The sequence below is a fragment of the Callospermophilus lateralis genome, unplaced genomic scaffold, assembly GCF_048772815.1.
Source record: "Callospermophilus lateralis isolate mCalLat2 unplaced genomic scaffold, mCalLat2.hap1 Scaffold_130, whole genome shotgun sequence".
In the NCBI taxonomy this organism is placed as follows: domain Eukaryota; kingdom Metazoa; phylum Chordata; class Mammalia; order Rodentia; family Sciuridae; genus Callospermophilus; species Callospermophilus lateralis.
The window spans coordinates 95,564-112,255 of record NW_027512473.1 but is presented as its reverse complement, the minus strand read 5'-3'; the positions used below and the strand labels follow the sequence as shown (position 1 = coordinate 112,255).

Below are 16,692 nucleotides of genomic sequence, written 5' to 3'. Positions count from 1 at the left end.
CTGGACACTGTCTGAACCATACCGTGTGGTTACTTTGCCAACAGACCTGGATGAATCTGGCATGAAGCAAATTACAGGACAGATATGGGCCCCTCCCTGTCAAGGGACCAGAGCTTGTGCCCTCAGTCTTTGCCTTCCTGGGCTGTGTGGACCCCATAGTCCTCTCCCCCGGATCCCCAAGGGGGAACTTGCCCACTGCCCCAGGCCAGTCAGAGAGCACCGTTCCTTATTCCCCAGCCTCAGACTGGAGCATCTCTGCATTCTTCCTGAGGACCTGCCTGGAAAGGAAGTGGGGACTGCTGCTGTGGAAGAGTGTCCTTGGTGCCAGAGTGTCCTACAGTGTGCCGCTTCCACCCCGCAGCTGTGTTTAAGTGCAGAGTTTCCTGGAGGTAACTAACATGAAAATATGTATCCAGCAGTGTCTGTGACGTTACGCCATGAGAATCACCCTGTGAGTTAAGTGAAATTTGTTGAAAGTAATACAAATGGGGGGCTGGGGCTGTAGCCCAGTGGTAGAGCGCCTGCCTTGCACATGTGAGGCACTGGGTTCCATCCTCAGCACTGCATAAAAATAAATAAAGATTATGTCCATTTACAACTAAAAAAAAAAAAGTAGTACAAATGATATCACTTCAAGGTTGTGTGGTGGGTGCTGCTAATGCTCTCTCTTATGTTACAAATGTGAAGTGAAGCCAGGCCTGCTGACCTGGGATACCAGCAACTGGGGAGGCTGAGGCAGGGGGGATCCCAAGTTCCAGGCCAGCCTCAGCAACTAAATGAGACCCTGTCTCAAAAAAAAAAAAAAAAAAAAAGGACTGGGGATACAGCCCAGTGGTAAAGCACCCAAGTTCAGTCCCCAGTACCAAAAAACAAACATGGTGTGACTACTAAGCCCCATGATGGTCAGGTGACAGGAGTTAGGGTGAAGAAGTCTCCTTGCAATGTGTTTGCTCCCTGAATCCCTCTGCCCAGGACTAGAACTTTTTGAACTCTAGCATTATTCTGGACCCATGTCTGCCTGCCCTAGGGACCTAGCCACCCACGGGGAAAAAGTCTGGGTGACAATGCCCAAGACTCCAACAGAACCTTGAGAGGTGTCATCTGGTCTTGGGAGACCAGAGATGCAGTGACCTCATTTGCAAACGCCAACCCAATGAACCTGTTGGAGAGAGATCAGGATGCCCCTCTGACCAACTCTGGACTCACCTTGCTGGGAAAGTGGTCTTCACAGTGACCAACAGCAGGCCTCACCTAATGGTCTTGATTCACAGGCCTTGAACCCTGGGCCTGCAGAGCTCAACGGTCAGGCCCATGAACTCCACGTCCTCTGGCCAGGCTTTCTACTGAGCACCTGGGTGAGGAGCTGATGTCAGCAGCTCTCATCCTGGAGGGGCAGGTAAGGGTGCCCTGGACCGCACCCACAGACCTCACAAGGCAGAGACCTGTGCGCATGCCCCTGCTTGCCACAGCCCATCAAGCCTGCCAGGTCCTCCCCAGCTCTGGGCACTCTCACTGGCATTGCAGCCCCTTCCCTTTCTCACGTGGCACCCCCCACTTCAGAGCTGCTCCTTTTGCAGCCCCGCCCCTTCCAACTATGGCTCCACCTCCCTGACATGTTCCCTTCTTTTCCTGCTTGTGTCCCTGGCACTGCCCTCCTCTCTCACAGGCCCCGCTGTCCTCCTGCTCCTGGCATGGCACTGCAACGCTTCACGCTCCTGGCTGGCCTTCTGGTGTGAGTTGCCAGCAAGTCCACAGAAAGCGAGGTTGGTGTTCCTGTCACATGTCCAGGTGACCATCCTCCAGGGAGGCAGTGGGCCCTTCCCTTTAACCTTAGGAGTCTTGGCACTCAGCCCTAGGGATGACGGAGTTCCATGCTGGGGTCCAAGGGGCTCGTGTCTTGAAGAGGACAGCAGACATGCCCCCATACGGTAGCTGTTTGGTTCTACCTTCTAGAAGACTGCCAGACCTACTTGTTTCTGTAGAGCGCACAGGGTCTCTGCAGATGCAGCCTGGAGCTGCCTGCCCACGTGCTATTTGCTCAGGAGAGCGACAGTGGGGTATCATGGCTCTGCCAAGCTGGTGACACTCCAGTATGCTGAGCTTTGGTGTCCAGAAGAGCTGAGCCAGGGCCGGGTGGCAAAAGGGTGGGGTGTCCCTCACTAACCGGGACAAGGCTAGTGTGAGGGTGCAGCCACTGGGCCTCGGCCCCTCCTGTGTGGTCTTGATGCTGCCCTGTGTCACTCACACTCCTCAGATGCCCCTCACTATTCACCATACTAAAGTCACAGGAAACAGTGGCCCAGCAGTGACAGTAGAGTCACACCTGGGGACCCTCCTTCCTCAAGGTCTGTCAGCTGCCCTGCTGTCAGTGAAGGCCAGTGCTCAGCATGTGTATTGGACGTGGGTTCAAGGGTTGGGCATGAGTTCATTTCCCCTGAATGGCTGGCCTGGCCTGGGCCCTTTGTCTGAGACCAAGCTGCAGCATCAAGGGGCATTCATTGGTGGAATTGCAGAGGGCATCAGTGAAGTGCCCCTCCCTGTGGGGGTATGTTGGTCATGCCAAGCCTTGGCAAGGCCCTGCCAGCCTCCCAGTATTCATCGTGGTCCAGGAGAGTGTCCCTTTTCTCAAGACAGTGTCATTAGAACTGGTGCTGCAGTTCCTGGGGTGACTGCCCTGTTTCTCCCTGTGGCCCACAAGGTGGGAGGTTGAGGCTGGAGCAGCTCTGCCCGACCAGGGAGACCCTGTGGAGAAGGGGCCTTGGCCACCTCAACTTCCCTAGTGAGGTCTTCAGGGCAGGGAGAGGAGACCCCATGAATGGACGCCCACAGCCTGGGACATCTCCCCAGGTGGGGCTGGATACCTTCCGACCCCCGTAGGTGAGGAAGTGTTCTTTTCCTCAGCCGTGTGACTGAGGCACCTGTGACAAGGGACAGACGTGTGAGAGACAGCATTTGAATGTGAGTTTTACATTACACGGGAGCCTTCGTAAGGAACCCGTGTCCCAGAGAAGTGGGGGTGCTGAGTGATTGTGCGCAGGCTTGAGGAAGAGGGATGGTCCTGACCAAGTGTGCTTGGATGGAGAGTGTGATCTGATGGCCATGAACCAGGATCTGTCCAGGTGGGGTAGTCAAGATTCTTCTCTGTATCTTCCTCTCCTTGGGCATGGGCAAGGCCCTCTCCCTTGGGGTCTCCTGGTCTGCCTGAGGGACAGAGGGCAGAGGAGGTCAGAGAGACCTGCTTTTGCTCTTTCTCAAATGCACAGAATTCTGAGTCCTATCACCTCTAGGCCGCAGTGCAGATCAGGTTCCCAGGGCCCCTCCTGCCTGGCCTTTGGGAGTGAGGAGGCTGCTGTGGAACCTGTCTGGTGGGTCTGGGCCCCAGGCAGTTCGTGTGGTCATTCAGTGTTCAATGGCCTCATGCCCTGCACAGCTCAGACAGTGCTATCCTCACCTTGGAGGGGCGCCCAGGGCCACGGGGTAGAATGGATCAGTGACTCTTGAGATGTGTCTGGTCAGTGGTCCAGTCTCCACCCTGCTGCATTGGATCTCCCTGGCTCATTCTGTACTACACTGAAGTTTTCCCTGGAGACTGCCCAGAGTGGGGCTCTTGCAGGGGCAGGTATGTGTCCTCACCTGCTTCTAGGCCAAGGGGGAAGCTGGGAGCCTGTTGCTGACTAGAAGACGCAGAGCCATGAATGCTCACAGTGGACTGACAGTGTGGCCCTTGCAGAGCCTGCCTGTTGTCACCCCTCCAGGCCCAGTAGCCTGAGTGCTGTGTGGACGTGATGGATGCCAAAACCACATGCCCAAGCACAGGCCTGTGTGGCCCAGGTGAGCCACTTTGTCATAAGCAGTCCCCTGAACAGCTACCAAGCCACCATCCCATGGTAGGCATTGTCCCCGCCTGCCCCTCTTCAGTGGTGAGGACAAGAATGGTTTAGCCCCAATACAGCTCATGTCCAGTGCTAGCTTTCAACACCCACTATCAATGTTTATGGACCCTATGTCTCTGGCCTCAGTGCTGTGTTGAATGTTGGAAAGAAGTACAGGGATAATACCCAGTCGCTACCCTTACAGGAAGCTGGACGACAGCTGCTCACATGCTGTTGGCCAGTAGGAGCTAGGCCACTCCAGCACCTGGGCAGGGAGAGGGTGGGACTTCAGGTAGTGATAGTCTGATATGGAAATTTGGCTTGATCCTGCAGGGAGACCCCGGGGGAACAGTACAAGGATGCAGTAGTTACAGATGAGGGTTGTATCTGCCCTGAGTGGGTCCAGTGAGTGTGGAGTGCCTGAGGCAGCTGCACGCATGCCCTGAAGGAAGTGGTCCTGGGGGAGCCGTGGTCCTTGAGCCTGGGTGGCAGGAGGTGGAGGCCAGGCCTCCAGTTCTCCAGAGCATGAGGCCACCACACTGTTAATCTCAGATTCCCGTCACCAGCCTCTGGACTGTCTCTTAAGGTGTTCAGCGAAGGCTGTGGCCTCCTCAGCACCAGGCCTCCAGAGGAATCTGGGGCCAGAGTGACATGCTTCCTGTGGTGCTGGTTTCTTCTCTGGAGTTAGAGCCTCTTGTTCCACCCAAACTTCCAGTGTCCGTGTTTTTGAGTGACCGTTGATTTATAAACTCAAAAGATACAGAAATGCTCCAGGATACAGTGAACTGGCCTGGATCCTGCCTCTACTGAGAGCCGCCTGCCTTCTGTGTAGGCTGCTATAGACGCTGGAACGCGGACTGGAGCACCAGCTGCATCCGGTGTAGGAACGGGATGGTGCTGACCTATAACAGCTCTGAGTGCAGGAGCTGTATGTCTCCCAGATTGCTGCCCCCATACTCCTCCCAGATCCTGGACTTCTCACAGGGGTCCACATCTCCAATTTTGGGGAAACTGGAGTGGCCGCCCTTGTCCCCACAGAACCACTATCCATCAGCAAACAGCCCCCAGGAGCCCTTTCTTCCCGAGTCCCATGTCCATGAGGAACAGCTGTGGGCCGAGACTTGCTAATGTCTGGTCTCAGATTCAGGCAGTGTCGGGGTCTTTCTCGGGTCCTGTGCCTGGCCCTGGCCTCCCCTCTGTTCTGCTCCCCACAGTTGCTGCCTGGGGTGCGCAGTTCCCCATGAACAGAAGCACAGGGCTGCCTGGACGGCCACATTTTGGTAAGTCTTAGTTCACCAGGCCAGAGCCAGGCCTGGGGTAGAGGCTCCTTAGAGCCATGGCAGCACAGACCCTGACAGCTGATGGGCTGTAGGGTACCTTGGAGGTCACGATCAGACTTCAGACCCAGCCATGCGCTCTGTGACAGGGACCCTGACCATGAAGTAGGGATTTCTGAGAATCCAGTGGCTCATGAGGCTGAGGTCTGTGGGCTGAGTGTGGCAGGTACTGGGTGTGCCCTGGTGTGGGGGGGTGCCATATCCTCCATGGTCTCAGAAGGGCTGTTGGTGGAAGCCTTCTCAGCCGCACCTTCTGTCTGGTCCTTGCCTCATTCCATGGCTGCCATGGCCCCTGTGACCTCAGGCCCCAGCAGGAGTCTGCCCATCCCAGTGGTTTTTCCAGGGCATAGGCTTCTAAGACTGCAGGCATATGGGCCACCAGAAATGCCTGCCACAGCACTGTCCTCGGGGTGTTCCCTGTCTCTAGGTAGTCAATTCTCCCTGGCCTGCAGTCTACTTGAGTTGAGGGCCTGGTCAGGCCAGGGGTGGGAGTGTGGCTAGGAGTGGCTGGGGCGGGTGGGACCAGGTGAGAGGGAAGATCCGGACAAGGCAGGAGCTGGGAGAGGGGCCAGCACTGGGGGGGGCACCATAGCCCAGCTCCAGAGCAAGGTTGCCTCCTTTGCTTGAGGTGCCTGAGAGGCTGTGGGAACCATCATCCCAGCCACTCATCTAGCAGCCCTGGGCTGGACCTGGGTCCTAGATCTTAGGTTCAGAGTTCTGTTCTGAGGCTCAGCTCTTCCCAGGAATTTGAGCCTGGCCTTCCCCTCCCCAGAAAATATGTTTGAGCTCCAAGGTGGCCTCAGGCCCAGCACTGGCCTGGACTGCAGAAGCCAGCAGCACAGAGCAGTGGCCCATAGGGAAGGGCCAGCTCTGACACCTCATGGCCTCCTATAGCACAGGGCTAGTTGGATGGCAAGGCCATGGGCCTGGCAAGGGCACTTGTGCCTCAGGGTGAAAAAGTGGCTTCCCCAGGCACCTAAAGCATCTCCTCCATCCCATGGTCACAGTTTGTCCACAGTCCTTGGCCCTGAGCCATCCTGCCCTGACACTGAGCAGGTTCAGACGGGCAAGGAGCAGCTGCCAGCACCTGAGAGGTAGAGTGCGGCAGAAGCACCTGCTGCAGGTTGGAGCTCTGACCCTGCACAGTCTCAGGGGGAGCCTAGCGTTTGAACTTCTGGAGCATGGAATTAATGAAGGCTTCTTTCCCTTTCACCTTCCCCTCCCTCTCCCCAGGAAGCCTGGGCCTATGTCCAGGTGTGCTGGCCCCTTGCTCCCTGTGAGGGCTCAGGTGTGTTCAGGAATGGTGGCCTGGGTTGGGCATGGACCCTGGGCCCCTGGCATGCCACAGTTGAGACTGGCCACTATAGCGGCTGATTTGCCTGCAGGGGGTTCCCACGTGACAGCTTCCCTCTTCCTGGGGACGTTCTTCGTCAGCGCAGGTCTCATCCTCTCTGTGGCTGGGTTCTTCTACCTCAAGTGCTCCAGTAAGCTCCCCAGGGTCTTCTACAGGAGAGACAAAGGTACTTCACTCCTCCTTCTCCCACTCAGGGGCCTAGATGGTGCCCAAAGGGACAGAGTAAGTGCCAGGACCCCTCTCTGCCTACGTTACACCAACATTTGGGTGCCCTCTGGGGGCTACTATAGCTTCAGGTACTGAGAGTCCAAGACTGGGCTTCTGATGCTGGTAGGAGTCTTGGGGTCTCCAGTCAAGTTAGGTGCCTTGGGGTCAGCTCCCAGAAATGCCCACCCAGCATTTCTGCCTTCCAGGCCATCCCTAGAGCAGAGTAGACCCTGGGTGTGGCCATCTCCGGTGGCCCAGGGAACCCCAGTGGAGGCACCCATGCCCTTATGCATAATTGGGGGCTGATGGCCACTGCCTCACCTGCAGCACCTCTGGGAACCCAGAGGATGGAGGGGTCTCTGTCCCCCATACTGGGTTCTTGGAGCCAGAGAAACCACCTGAGGAGCATGCCTTGTATGCTCTGGGAAAGTGGGAGGGAGGTTTCTGGGAGGTGGCTCTTCCTGGGATGCTTGAGTGGTTTGCCCCAGGTGAAGGCCATGAATGTGGCCAAGCTGAGACTCAGCTGAGGGCACTGCTGGGCAGAGTGTGGAAGTGGTACCAGATCCAGCCTGGATCCTGGGAAGAGCCTCTGCCTGTCTGTGGACCTCACTGGATGCAGGCAGCTGCTTGGCTCCAGGGTGATGTGCTCTTTTCTTCTGTAGCCCCAGGCCTGCAGCCTGGCGAAGTTGTAAGTAATCTGCACCCTCCCGGCTGAGCATCCTGGGCTCCGTGTCCCATGCTGAGCACCCAAGATCTCACTCTGCCTCTCTCTCCTTTCAAGGCTGCAATGATTCCCCCACCACAGTCCTCAGGTAAAGGCAGGTTGTGTCACCCGGGGGTTCTTGTCTCTGGGCCGGTTTCCAAATGCCAGACCCAGGAACCTCTACAGGTTTGCCCCTAGACACACATGCCCACCTCTTGGGTCCCAAGGAGACACTACATGAAGGAGGAACAGGCGCTTGACAGGCACACCTGGTGCCCATCAGCCTACATGGCTGTGTGCTGTCCCTTCCTCTTCAGGTATTGAGACTGAGAGAGGAGAACCCGACACAGGGCAGACCTTCCCCTCACTTCCTCCAGCCCTGCTCAAGTCCATCTCTGCTTGAAGGGTACAGGGAGCAGGTCAGCCCCTGGGTCTTGCCCCACCAGGCACCCCCACCCAGTTGTGACCCACTATAAGAGGAGACTGTGAAGCTAAGTCCCTGACCACAGTCACAGCTGTGAGCCCAGAGCAGAATCACCCAGCCTCCCTCCCCAGGCCAAGCTCTTCCCACCGTGCAGAGGTCTGGTGGGGACAGGCAGCGTGTTCCTCTCCTCTGGGGCAGAGCAGTTCCTAACTAAGGCCCAGCCTACCCTGTTCCAGGCAGCACTTGGCTCAGGTCTGAAGCAGCCTCATCCACAGCATCTGCAAGAGCACAGGGACCCCAAGTGGCTGGGGCCTCATGGCAGAGTATCCCCAGGTGGCTTAGACAGCAGGAGCTCTGACAGCTCTCCAGGTTGGACGTTAGAGACCAAGGAGTGGGAGAGGGGGACACTGGCTCCCAGGTCTGTGGGACCCTCGTACCTTCTCAGCTCCTAGGCTCAGCTCCCTGGGCTGTGGCTGCATCCCCTCTGTCTCTGCTCCCTCATGTCTTTTTTCTTTCTGCCTCCCCTGAGGAGGGCACTGGTCATGGCAGTTAGGGCCACCTGTTTGAGGCAGGAGGGTCTCATCTGAGATCTAAATCACATCTTCCCAGACCTTTTTCCCAAATGAGGTCACACTTGCAGGCTCTGGGGCTTAGGACATGGTCCTAGAAATGCATAATGCCTGCACCTTAGTCTTAAGGGACAGCCGGGCCCTGATCCAGGCCCAGATGTGTGGGTGCAGGGTCCCAGGGTTTAATGGGAAACAGCCAGGCTAGGCTCCCGGGGGCATCTGGCAGGAGGAACTGGCTCTTGACGGGCAGGGGCGCCTGGTCTCTTCCTTGGTCAGAGTCAACAGGCCCCTGTGGTGCCCCACACCTCCAGCTACATCCTCTGCCATCCTTGAGCCTCTGTCCCTGGCTCTGACACAGCTCATCTCTGACCCCTTTCAGTGCGAAAACCAAGATATGTCAGGTGCGAGCGGCCCCTGGACTGGGCCTCGGACCCTTCTGCCTTCTCCACAGCAGAGGCCCGAGTCAGCAACGTCTGACCTGGAAGCCGATCAGACTGCACTACCTGCGGCTTGGAGGCTGGAGGACCCCTCAGTGAGCCCCCCACAAAGGGCCTTGTCACCTGGGGCTTGGGACAGGCCAGACCTGGCTCCCAGCGAGTGACAGGCTGAATGGGAACCCACCCACGGGTTCTTGAAAGTTCTTTTGCTCCACCCACACTGCTTGGTTTGACCAACAGGAGCAGGCCGATGTGAGACTGGGGGCTCAGGCCACAGCCAGACCCACAGCCAGAACTGTTGGAGACGGCAGGGGTCACTAGGCTGCTTTGCACCTGGAGAAACCAGGGTAGCAGGACCCCTCCAGCACCACCCAGCCCAGTGGCCCCCACAGACCCTCTGAGAGGAGTGAAGCTGGGGCCTGGCCGGCAGGCAGATCGGAGCTGTGAACCAGCTGCCTGAGACTGAGGCCTCCAGGTCGTCTGGCTCCCGTGGTGGCTGGGAGGCCACAGCCACACCCTCGGGAGCTACAGAACTGAGTTCCCTGAGGCACTGCTGTCCCATCCCAGGCCTTGCACCCCAGGCAGGTCACACTGGCCAGCAGGCACCCAGGCTGGGCACCCACAGTGAAGTGCCCACACATGGGTCTTCCACATCTGAATCCCCAGGTTTTCTGGGCCCGTGGAAGGCATGCTGGCCAGCGGCCCTTGCCCAGTGGTCCTGTCCCAGCCATCCCAGGCCACCAGACACAGCCTGCACATGGCTAGCTTGGCTGGGGCCATCAGCCAAGGCTTCCTGTAGAGGAGGCTCGATGGTGGCCGCCTCCTACGTGCTGGGCTCAGCACTTAGTGGTCTGTCACTGTCCTCAGGTGTCCTGCCTCATCTCCATCAAGCCTGGCCCACTTCTTGGGGATGTGGGTGTGCTCTTGGCACTGTGATTCTGTGTGCAGCTCCTCATCCGCGAGTGGTGGACTTGATCTTTGAGGCTGGCCAGCCACTGGCCCAGCAACAGGGTGGGGTGCCGATCTGAAGTCAAGTCGAGTAAACTATTCAGAGCTTCTCCTTCCCTGCCTTCTCAGGGCCCTAAGGGTCATCTGTTCTTTTAAATATGTGTGACTGCCACCCCCTTCCAGGCCAGTACCACCCACCCCACTGCCATATGCAGGGGACAGGGAGACAGCAGGATCCAGGAGTGCTACTACCTAGTTCCTAGTCGGGGGCCTCAAGTCAGGGACTGCCTGGCTCCTGCCAAGGGCCCACCCCTGAATTCACCCCTTCAGCTCTCAGGGTGTCCCCCAAAAGACAGCTTGCTCCAAATCCCCTTGTTGGAGAGGGCCACCCGAGGTTCCTTGGGACCCAAGATGGGAAGATGTGGGCATCTCTTCTGGGCTGTTGTGGAGAAGAGCCAGGCCTGGCAGGGGCATGCAGACAGGGCCATGGAGACCTGGCAGGGATTGCCAGGCCTCATTCACACCCTAGAAACCCTCAGGATGAGGCTACAAATAGCAGTCTATGGGCTTGACTCGCCCTTGGGGAAACCCCCGTGTCCTGGCCACTTGAGCCCAGGGCAGCAGTCCCTCCTCAAGCCCACAGGTGGACAGTGCTTTGGGAGGCTGGTGGGCATGGAGGCATTTGCTGATGGGCATCAGAACTGGCCAAAGAGGGCAAGCTGTAGCGAGGCAGTTACTGGCCCTCCCCTGGGCACTGAGAGTCTGTCCAGAAGGAGGGCAGACCCAAGTGTGCCTTCCACTTGGAATGCCCAGAGTCCTGGCCCTGCCCCAGCCCCTCTGCCCAGAATATGGACTGGGGGTTGTGTCTTCAGATACCTGCTGCCATCCAGCCTCAGAAAGCCCAGCCTGAGGTCTGTCTACCTGAGAAGTGCTTGGGAACAAGGCCCCCAGTAGGCCTACCCAACTTCACCTTGTTCTGGGAACAAAGGACCCCACCCTGGAGACAGAACATGAGGAGCAGCGAGAGCCACAGGAGGGAGTCTGACCCAGTGGGCCTCTTTGCACCCGGGACCTCCCCAGGGCCATGCCATCCTGAGGTACCTGCAGCAGGACAGGTGCTTTGGCCAGACTGAGGGACCCCAACGTGATTTTTTAAAATATTTTTTAGTTGTAGATGGACACAATACCTTTATTATTTAATTTATTTTTATGTGGTACTGTGGGTCAAACCTGGTGCCAGGCACTGAGGCACAACCCCAGCCCCACCAACATGATTTCTGATGGCAGGTAGGAAGGGACATTGTGTGGCAGACAGGGAAGGCCCCCTCCCTCTCTGGTCATCCTGAGCAACCCCTGCCCAGGCCCTTCTCACTCATGCTGACCTGGGACCTCTCCCTCGCCTCCACCCATGGCCAAAATTGGAAACAGAGGTCACTACAGCCCCCTGCACATTCTTCCCTAGAGTCCAGCCCCCCACCCTTCGTTCCCTTACCTGCTCGTTCAGTATTCCCTGGGCAGCACTGGGGGAGGTGCCCAAGCTGACCAGGGAAGGATCAGCTGAGCAAGGACTCAGGTGGACCTGAGAGTGATGTCGGGTGGTGGGTGCACAGTTAGATGGGGCCTGGGTCTGGGGGCTGCCTGGGCTCTGAGCCTCAGTGGGGTATGTATCAGTCAGGCTCAGCAGATGGGGGTTCTGAGCAGGGGCTATCAAGAGATCTTTGGGGACTGCAGTTTCACTGCTGAGTACAAAAGGGACAATGCTCTCCAGGCTGCCTCCTTTCCAGAGGTTGGGGACCAGGCCTGTTGCCAGCCCCAGAAGGTGGGGCAAAGGGCAGACCCAAGTGTGCCTTCCACCCCAGAGCCTACCTTCCCCTTCCAGCTTCTGCCTCCATCCATACCTGGGCCTGCGTGAAAGCATCCCAGCTGGAGCCAGCAGAGCCACTGTGACATGCAGACAGCCTCAGGTGCAGCAACTCGGGGAGGGTGGGCAGTCAGCAGAATGACCAGCACCAGGCACACCCTGGCTTGGAGTGCCTCTCCACTCTGGCCCCAAGTACAGCATTGTCAGAAATGGGAGACCAGCTTCACCCATGGCCCTGGAAGTGGGAGAGCCGTGAACCATGGGCTTCAGGGTGCTCCTTCAAGGCCATGCTCTCCTGGACTCACCTGCACAAGGACAGCTCCTCTATCTGCCACCCACATTAGGTGGGGAGGGATGAGTGAGGGCCTGGCCCAGGGATCCCCCAGGGTGAGGGGTACGGGGAGAGGAGACAGGAGAGAGTGAGGCAGACCCTGTGTGCGCACACGCACCCATACACTTCATGCATGCACAATGCTCACTCGGCCATTGTTAGGGTGCTGGTGCACACACCCCATTCACTCGCTTGCCTACTCATGATGTGGTAACAGGTGTGCCCCATCCACTGCCCTGGACACAGCCTGACAAGTCCCCTCACTGCTGGGTGGGACTCCCCCAGGCCCAGGTGGGGGAAGGCAGGGATTCTGGCCCCACCTCTGCAGCAAGGCCTGGTACATTCCTTGGGCCTCAATGTCACACTCGCCTCTGGGTACTGACTGTCCCCTGAGGAGCCCGGTGACCTCACAGTGGCAATATTCACAGGAGCCTGGGGAGGAGGTTTCAGGGCAGCCAGGAGTCTACTACCTGGAGGGCTTGTGATGCTGAGTCACTGGGCTCGCACAACTGGCTCCAGGGGCTGATCACAGCACCCCAGGAGCCCCCGACCCTGCTCAGGGAGCCAGTCCCTCTCTAGTCACTACCTCCTTCTGGGCCCCACCCCCTCCCTGGGCCCCAGCTGCTCTCTGTTCCCCTGCTTCCTATCTGGGCCCCCTCCTTTCCTGGCCCTGAGATCTCTCTCCACTCCAGGAGCAGATGGGGACGCTGAGGTCAGGTTCCCCTCTGGTAAGGCGTCACCCCCCAGCTCTCCCTCAGGCCCTGGGAGTCTTGTCCTTGAGCACCAGGATTTTGGGGAGCAACACTGCAGGGGCTTCTGATGCCCAGTCCACTGAGGTGGTCAGTGGTGCCTGCAGGTGGGCGGGCCCCCGAGGAGCAGGGGCATCCCTTACCCTAGCATGGCCCCTCTCACAGGGTGCCCTTTCCACAGGCCTGTGTGTGGGCTCCAACCTCAGAACCTGGGTTCTTGCTAGCAGTAGGCCCCGTCCCAGTTCAGCATCACTGGTGAATCGACCACTGTGCTAGGCAGAAGGAGGGAAAGCTCAGGACGTGGGAGGAGAGCCTGACCGTGACAGAAAGGGTGGGGAGGGCCACATCCATTGGAGGGATCCAGGTTGGTCATCTGGAGTGGAGTAGGCAGTACTCCTCCACTCACAATGGGCGCTCAGGTGAGCTGGCGAGGGGGTGGTCTGTGCCACTGGCTACTGCTTGGCCCATCGGGCTTTGGTGCAGTCCCCTCACCCTCCCTCCATTCTAGCCTCAGCCCTGGGTGAACACTGACACTAGCCCGGGCCTTTGCCCCGTGGTTGACTAGAGCCCCATGCTGACTGGCCAAAGCCAGAAAAGCTTCTGCGATCCTCTGCTGGACCTGGGTCTCCCTCAGCCCCTGGTCCCTGCCCCACAGAACACAGTGCCGGAGGGGGGAGGCTTCTTGCCCACAAGCTGTTGTGACCACCCAGATCACAAATGTCCTCGCTCTGATTTCATCCTCAAAGTTGCTGCTCAGGCCCTGCCTAGCCTTGACTTCTCACCTCACTTCCTGGACCCCAATAGAGGGAGGCTGGGCTGGAGTGGGACCCTGGGCAGAGGCAGAAGAGTGCCATGCGTGAGAAGGATAGTCACAGGTGGATGGGTGGGAGGGGGTGGAGCTTCTGGGGAGGCAGGTAGCAGTGCAGGTGACAAGCTGGGCTATAACTGTGAGGTGTTTGTGGGTTCCCCTGCTTTGGGCCCACTCAGGAGCCATGGGCAGCCGGAACTAGAACAGAGTGGACAGACCTCCATGCTGCAGAGGCCTGGGCTGACCCCAGACCCAGAACTGCTGATCCCCATGTGGCCATGCCTGTCCTGCTAGGTAAAGAGGATGGCCAGCCAATCCTGAAGCCCAAGCCACACCCCCAGCCACCCTGGAGGTATAAAGGCACCTGCCCACAGCTCATGCCTTGAGAACTCACACCTGTCCCAGACGGCCAACACCAGGACAAGCACACGCATCCTCTATTCCTGACAGCCCAGTTACACTTGCCAGTACCTCAGGACAGCTGCTGGCCACTGGGCCCAGGAGAGACACCTGCCAGGTGGAGCCGAGGCCAAGCCAGGACTGGAGGAGAGGGAGCAAACAGTATTGGAGCTGGGGAGCCCAGAGGCTCAGCACCCCTCTGTGGTCGGTGGAGAGGATCATGCCCAGGAGCTGCTGACCCCCCGCTGCCAGGTAAGGCTGCTCAGCCTGTCCTCACCCTTCACCTGAATAGGCGCCTCTGTGAGGGTGGGGCCTGGTGCCAAGGAGCAGGTTCTGTGGGAGAAAGGTGGGGGAGGGCGTCCCGAGGTCCTCCCAGGCTCTCCAGGGCCACAGCTGTCCCTGAGATGTGGTGACTTCACATGCCAGGAGCCTGGGGCCCTCGTGACATCACGGTGATGTCAGGTGACTCACAGGATCACAGTGACAATTAGCAATACCTGCACCATCCACCTGCCCCCAGGACTGGCCAGTAAGCCTAGATCAGGGCCAGGAAGGCAAGGGGCCACCTCTAGTGAGGCCTCCAGGGCTCCATGGGTCCTGGGACCAGAGCCTTTGAGATGAAAGGCATTGTCACTTGCCTGTCCTCTAGGCAGGACCCTGTGGCTGGGGAGGGGCAGCAGGCAGGGCAGGGCAGGTGTCTGGTCAGCGGGGTCTTCTGAGCCCATCAGGGAAGTAGAAATGGCCATGGAAGAGAAGGCCCTGGACCCTTCAACATCCTGCTTCCTCTTCAAAGGGCAGCCATGACCTGACATTCAAGGGCACAGAGTGGATGGCTGAAGCCTGCTTCACCCTAGCCGGGGGGTCATTGGCACAAGACCCTGGTCACCAGCCAGACAAGTGGGCCCCAATGTGTCCAGGGTGCAGCTGGGAAAGCCCTCCCTTGGGATTTCACTCAGGCCTTCCCAGTCTCCCACCATCACAGGGCTCCGCTGCCCTCAGACTCAGAGACCCCCCACTCTACTTGGCCACTTACAACTCCAGCACGTGCCGACCAGCCCAGGCGCCCACTGCATGTAGTTTCACATCACTTCAGCCGCCCAGAGGCAGCCCACAAGCCCAGGGCCCCCATCCTGCAGGCTCCGGGTTGAGTCAACCTGGTTGAGCTGCCCACCCTCAAGCTGCCTTTCCCACAGGGCCTGTACCCCAAAAGATGGGATGTTGCAGGAGCCATCACAGACCACTGCCATCAGAAGTAGAGGCAGGGGCAGAAGGTGTCCACTGAGCCATGAGATGCACCCCAGCACCCTCTGGGCCATCTAGGCCTGGGGCCCACTGGAAACCCAGCCCTGGGACAAGTAGGGGAGGGTAGGTGATAGCTTGGGTGAAGGAGCTCCAGGGACACAGAAACTTCAGAGGTACCCCCAAGTGGACAGTGTGTTCCCTGGAATCTGGGGGCTGATGCTGGACAAGACTGACCTCATAGGATGGGCAGGAGACACTCACAGCAGCCTCTGTTCCGCAGCCCAGCACCATGTCAACAGGCCAGCAGGTATGGCACACGGTAGTACCACCCCACTGCCGGAGCAGCCCCACAGTCTCGACACCCAGGTCACCCGGCACCCCTGGTTCAGAGAAGGTGGCCTCCCCACTGGAGTGCTCCATCTGCTTCTCAGGTTATGACAACATCTTCGAGACACCAAAGGAACTGTCCTGCACCCATGTCTTCTGCCTGGAGTGCCTGGCCCAGCTAGCGGCCGCCCAACCCACAGGCTCCGGCAGTGAGGCTGTGCCTTGCCCATTCTGCCGGAAGCCCACAGCTGTGCCAACTGCTGGGGCCCCTGCACTGCGTACCAGCCGCCAGCTGCAGGCCAAGATGCCCGCACACCTGCAATGAGAGGAGCCAGTGTGGCTAGAGGGCACCAAGCTGTGCTGCCGCCCACTGCCTGCCACACCTGGCCGTGAGGCACACAGCTTTGTGTGTGTGGATGTGGGCCTGAGCAAGCCTGCTGAACCTACCCCACCTGCGCCTGTCCCAGACCTGGCCCCTCGCCGGAGCCGCCTGGCCCGCTGCTGGGCACGCTGCAGGGACTGGCGGTGCTTGGCATTGGTCTCTGTCCTGCTGCTGGTGCTGTTCTGCATGGTGCTCTGGCCCGTGCAGTGCGCGCTCAAGACTGGGAACCTGCACTGCCTCCCCCGGCCACCTACCGCCTCCAGCACTGCTGCCGCTGCCTTCTCCCTTGAGCCCCTGGCTAGCAACTAGGGTCACCAGCCTATGGCCAGGCCTCTGACTTGCTGGGGTCAGGAGCACAGCAGCTACTGGAAATTTATCCCCTAGGGCCCCACTGAGGGTCCTCATGAGATGGACAAAGGGTGCCCAAAATCTCTAAGAATGATTAGCTCCTACAGGCCCTAGAAGCTATCCCTTCCCCTGTCACACAGTGGTGGAAGGGACCCAGGAGGTGCTGGCCAGACCCCTGTCCTCCTCCACACACTGCAATGCATGGACTGCTTACTGTCTTTGAGGCCATTTCACCAGGGCCTTCCCAGGGCTCTCTCTAGGCAGGGCTGGCCCCTTCTGTTGGAGGGATCATAGAGCAGAGGCAGGGCAGGCCCTTTGCCCAGGCCACTGCAGAAACTGCCCAGATGCCCTTCTATGCTTGCAAATAGTACATTTTAAAATAAAATATTTTATA

General features: G+C 58.7%; 1 protein-coding gene and 1 pseudogene across 5 annotated transcripts; both read left to right on the top strand.

The window, feature by feature from the left end:
- Positions 1-1,331: 1,331 nt before the first annotated feature.
- LOC143640183 (uncharacterized protein C1orf159-like) lies at positions 1,332-11,789 on the top strand. Of its 5 annotated transcripts, XM_077108085.1 has the most exons (10): positions 1,332-1,396; positions 1,667-1,763; positions 1,851-3,619; positions 3,756-3,831; positions 5,087-5,152; positions 6,595-6,729; positions 7,433-7,458; positions 7,552-7,582; positions 8,846-8,998; positions 11,731-11,789. In XM_077108085.1, the coding sequence occupies exons 4-9, from the start codon at positions 3,786-3,788 to the stop codon at positions 8,941-8,943; spliced, it is 402 nt and encodes a 133-aa protein (XP_076964200.1). In that variant the 5' UTR covers positions 1,332-1,396; positions 1,667-1,763; positions 1,851-3,619; positions 3,756-3,785; the 3' UTR covers positions 8,944-8,998; positions 11,731-11,789. The 5 variants fall into 5 exon arrangements, with proteins under 5 accessions (XP_076964200.1, XP_076964197.1, XP_076964196.1 ...); XM_077108082.1 differs by lacking the exons at positions 1,332-1,396; positions 1,667-1,763; positions 1,851-3,619 and having other exon boundaries at positions 4,705-5,152; XM_077108081.1 differs by lacking the exons at positions 1,332-1,396; positions 1,667-1,763; positions 1,851-3,619 and having other exon boundaries at positions 3,763-5,152.
- Positions 11,790-15,530: 3,741 nt separating this feature from the next.
- LOC143388476 (RING finger protein 223 pseudogene) lies at positions 15,531-16,259 on the top strand (annotated as a pseudogene).
- Positions 16,260-16,692: the final 433 nt, after the last annotated feature.